This window comes from Phaseolus vulgaris, chromosome 9 (genome assembly GCF_051622355.1).
Source record: "Phaseolus vulgaris cultivar YP4 chromosome 9, ASM5162235v1, whole genome shotgun sequence".
NCBI lineage: Eukaryota > Viridiplantae > Streptophyta > Magnoliopsida > Fabales > Fabaceae > Phaseolus > Phaseolus vulgaris.
In genome coordinates, this window is record NC_143506.1 from 34448196 (window position 1) to 34453358 (window position 5163).

The window sequence follows — 5163 nt, forward strand, 5'->3', positions numbered from 1 at the left end:
ATGAGAATTTTGTAATGTGGGAAAATTTCCAATTTACACTCGTTTTTAAAAGCTGTTAGCGATACACCTAGTATTTCATTCTAAAATATTGTAAATTTGTAATAATTGCTTGTTGCTAACGTGCTCATTCTAAGAGTAATGTGTATGATAGCAAATCTCTTACGCATTTGCTTACATCCATCCACTGTAAATAATAAGTGAGTTAATAAATATCTATGAGTGATATTTAATGAAATTTTTTATTAAGTAGATTATTCAGTGAAAAGTTTATTATTAATTTGTATTTATTTTGATAATGATTTAGTTAAAATACATTAATAATATTCAGTTAATAGTAATTTCTCATATGTTCAACTATTCGAAAGATAAATAATATTATACTAACAGTTAAAAAATTATAATATCATTTAATTATAAATTATTATATAACTAATAATAAATTTGTTGTTATATTTTGCAATAATTATCTTAAAAATTAGAGATTATTTTATGATAAGTTAACTGTTGATATTAACTAGGAATGTTATTAAACTTAATTTAACAGTGTATGATTACCAAACTTTTAGGATTTGGATAAAAAAAATTACCCATTTTTATACGCTTACAACAAAAAAGGAAGCTATATTGAATGTAAAGTAGTTGATGAAAATTGTGCATTTTTACTTCACCTCTATATGTGGGTCAAAAGGCCTACTAAAATAAGGACAAACTCTCCTTTACTTTAGGACCTTTCTATACTAGGAAAAATTTACATGTACATCCTTCAACATAGACACATACATACATATGTATATATAATAATGGACTTGCTGAGAATAAATTTTATATCGAAGAAAAAATATACGTACATGATTTTTTTCCTGTTTCAAAATTCAGAATAATATAAAATTTCAGAATACATGAGTAGGCATTCACAGCTAAATCAGCATTTGGGTGTAACAAGGGATCATAATCCTGCAACTGAGATAGAATCGCCTTGGTGCAAGCAGCAATATATTTCTGAATGCAATTTCCAAAGGGTGGTGTCAATAACCAAAAACCTTTTCCCAACTATGCCATCCACAAAGCTATTAATTAACCTTCTATCGTTTCATCATCCACCTTTCCTTCCTTTTCATCCTCCACTCTTTGTCGTTTCACTCTTTGTCGTCGGACTGCACAAACAAAAATTCAAAATATATATATAAGATCCAAGTAAACCTTGAACTACAACGAGCCACTAGGTCAAATTATTACAGAAACTAAAATCTCATCATCGGATTTGGGATGATGCTGTGAAATTGAACACAAACTCCAAAATTAAACAATGCTTCATTTTCATTAAATATAACATTATACTTATAAAAGCTATTTTATATATAAAATAGCCCAAAGAATTCAAAGGTTTGTATCTTCCTTTAGAGAGCATTCCCTTCTGTTCCCATTATTCTTCTAATTTATGTAAGATGGAATGATACTCTCAAAAGGCATCGTCTTTTGCCAACTCTACGTAGGTAGTTACAAAACCATTCTTCCACAAAGCTGAGGAAGCGCAGCTCTTGAGTGAAGACATTCAAAAGCACTGGTTAAGACTATAAATAATAACAGTAAAGTTCATAGCTTAGGATGATCAAGGGAACCTCAGAGTTCATACAATGTTCAAATTCATATTCGATATACATACACACGTGCCAGTAATCCTAAATTTTTGCTAGACAGTAATAAACTAATTTGATTGACAACACCAGATTCTTTTCCAACTGAGCATTATTTTCCTTGTAAGGTTAAGAACATTATGAACTGCATGAATTATTGTGATAAAATGGCTATAATTGTGATTCATTTAATTTAGGTGAGAAACCAATAAAAAAGGTATTACTTGAAAAAATAATCAATGCTTTCCTGGTTTTCTAAAGTGGCAAATACTAATACAAACTAAAATACCCAAGTGACAGACAATAAGAAACAAACAGATTAACATAAATATTGAAAAATGGTAACTCATCAATAGCTCAAGACAAAATATGCAGTTCAGTGCACTTTGATGGGAAATAGTAAATAAAGAAGAAATAAGGACAGATGCTATAGCAGCTTAAAAAGACGATGCTTCGAAGATGATAATCTCTTAGCTGATTCATGTATATAGATATATACACACACATATATCTACATACATATATACATATAAGTTCTTACATCAGATATACAAAGGCAAAATATAAAAAGGCTGCACCAAAGACTCTAGATGACAAATAGATACAACAAAATACAGTTTATTGGGCTTTCCTAGAGTTGGTCAAAAGATAAATTAAACTATTCTAACACTCCCCTTTGAGTTAGAGCATTCATATGGTATTACCAAGAGAACCTCTTAAAGAATTGAATTCAAGAGAACCTCTTAAAGAATTTGACCAAAATATCTACAAGCTAATCATTGAAGCTGACAAATTCAAAGCGAATTTCCTTGGATAACAACTTCTCTTGAACAAAATAATAATTAATTTCCAAGTGTTTGACTACCATGAATTACAGGATTGGAAACAATGTTTTGATTCTCTCATGAAAAACAAGATTGGTTCTCTGCCACTCAACAAGCTGCACCAGATCCAGTGCTTGCGAAGGATAAGGATGATGGCTAACAACAATAGATGGTGGCAGGTGATGATTTCCTCACTACAATGACAGACAAAGCAGGATCGGCCTACTCATATACCAACTTGATGGTAAATCTTTCAGCTGATTCAAATATATATATATATATATATATATATATATATATATATATATCTGTGTGTGTGTGTGTGAGAGAGAGAGAGTTCTTACAATAAAGATGCAATGGAAGATATAAAAAAAATACACCAAGAATTTTAGCTTTCCCAGAGTTGATCAGAAGACAAGTTAATCTATTCTAACAAAAAGCATGTGTGAGGATTTAGTATTTACAACTTACATCTCAGACTTGTTCCAGCAAGGCATGTCAGTCTTGACCGAGTGTTATATTCAGCTAGTGGTTTCTCTCTGACCGCCATTCGAACATCCCAAACACGTATATTGCCATCAGATGATGCAGATGCCACTAGGTAAGGGTCATCATCCCCTGTAGCACCATCAGTATCCGTGAGTACAACAATACCTTTGACACGGGAAGTATGTGCATCTTCCAAGCAATATGCAACTTTTCCAGTCTTGATATCCCATGCTGTGATACTTTTGTCCTCACCACCAGTGTAAAGAAGTCCATTCTGCAAAAAGGAATAAAAAAATTTAAATATTAAAATAATATCAGAGTTAGTTACTTGATAACACCACACAAATTACAGTGCCCTAAACTTGATCATCAATATCAAAGATAGTTCACTCCACCAGTGAAACCGGCTACATGGGAAAAGGGTGGTATACCAGTGGAAAAAAAGATAGTTATATACCATACCATACATACCTTGACCAGCCCCACTACCAATATCATAAACTTCATACAAATATTTTCTTAATAGAAGATTTATATTACATTCACATGTATTACACAACACTGACCTTCCCACTCTCGATTGGCAGTAAGAGAGAAAATTATATAGGAATTACATACACATAGCACATCATTAAAAATCCAGAACTTCCCGCATACACATAGCACATAGACCATTAATTCATCATTAAAACATACAACAAAGCATGTTATTATAGATTACTATGTAGCCAGAACTCCTCCGAAAGACAAGAACTAACATCAATCAGCAAAGCCAGTACCAATATTTTCCTTTCTCCTTTTTTCATCAAAATCAATGGTTATGATGAATTCCTTATCAGGGAGAAAATTTCTTCCTCTTCTTACAATATAAGACAGTGCATCATTAACAGTTAAGACAAGTCAGCAGCACCCAAAGAAGAAACAGAGGGAATAAAAAAAACCAATGAAGCAAACTTGATGTTCGATGATAATTCGAGAAAACAGAAAGAATTTGAAGATGCACAAACCCTAGCAGGAGCAGCGCAGAGAACGGGCTTGGAGCATTCCATTTCGAACAATATCCGTGCATCTTCGGTCTGGTGGACAGAAACTTTCTCCTTCGTGGCCATGAAAAAGTGGTCGCCGGAGGCATTGAACTTGACCAGAGTAGCCTCCTTGTCGAGGCGCAAGCAGCAGTTGCGGCGGCCGCGGACGAGGTTGACGACGGCGAGGCAGTTGTCGCGGGCGACGGTTAGGGCGCGCTCGCCGGAGGGGTGCAGGGCGAGGTCGTTGATGGCGGAGTTGCGGTGGACGGAGAGCGTGGTGAGGTGGACGAAGCCGTCGGCATCGAATATGGAGAGGGAGCCAGAGGCGTCGGCGGAGATGAGGTTGCGGGGGAAGGGGAGGTTGGGAGGAGCGTAGAAAGAGATGGCGGTGACGGAGGCGGAGTGTTGGTGGAGGGAACCGAGGGAGGAGGCGGTGGAGAGATCGTAGAGCTGAATGGTGTCGTCGGCGCCACCGGAGGCGACGACGGAGCCGGAGACGGCGACGGTTTTGATGGAGGAGAGGTGGGAAGGGTAGGAGAAGAGAGGGGTTAGGGTTTGGGATTGGGGCTTTAGGGTGAGACCCCAGATGAATTTCTCGTACGAACCTGCCACCAAACTCATTCTTTTCCTCTGCAGTTCACGCACACACTCTTCGCTCTCCTTCCTTAAACCCTAGGGTTTTTAACATTCTTCTTCCTTCAAATATACCTCATAAAATCATTTTTTTTAATGGGCTTTAAAAACAAATATCTAATTTATAAGCAAGTTATTGGTATTTTTTCTATATTTTTATTTTTATTTATTAAGATTTGGTTATTTTTCTTAGTTTCAATAAGTTCAAAATTATAATCTTTATTTTCAAGTATATAGAAGATTATCTCACTATTGGTTAATTTATAAAAATATCATAACATAATTTTCGGAAAGAAAGTAAGAGAAAAGAAACTATGCATAACACACAAAAAGAAAGAAAACCTAGATCTTTTTATTGTTTGAGTATCACGGTAGGCATTCGTATATTTACGGAAAAAAGTTACAAGAAAATCATTGAAATCCTAAAAAATATAATTAAAAAAAGTTGTATAATTCCAAAAATACTTAATTGACTAAATTTTTTTTATGTAAAATAATATTTTTTAAATTGTATAACATACAATTAGATGTTTTATTTATATGTAACGTGTAAGATTA

The 5163-nt window shown here is 34.4% G+C and overlaps 1 protein-coding gene across 1 annotated transcript; it reads right to left on the reverse strand.

Annotated features, from left to right (window-relative positions):
- Positions 1-806: 806 nt before the first annotated feature.
- On the reverse strand, positions 807-4664 carry LOC137821100 (Transducin/WD40 repeat-like superfamily protein). The gene is made up of 3 exons (XM_068625526.1): positions 3955-4664; positions 2930-3221; positions 807-1154 (listed from the first exon to the last, which is right to left on the reverse strand). The coding sequence occupies exons 1-3, from the start codon at positions 4591-4593 to the stop codon at positions 1075-1077; spliced, it is 1011 nt and encodes a 336-aa protein (XP_068481627.1). The 5' UTR covers positions 4594-4664; the 3' UTR covers positions 807-1074.
- Positions 4665-5163: the final 499 nt, after the last annotated feature.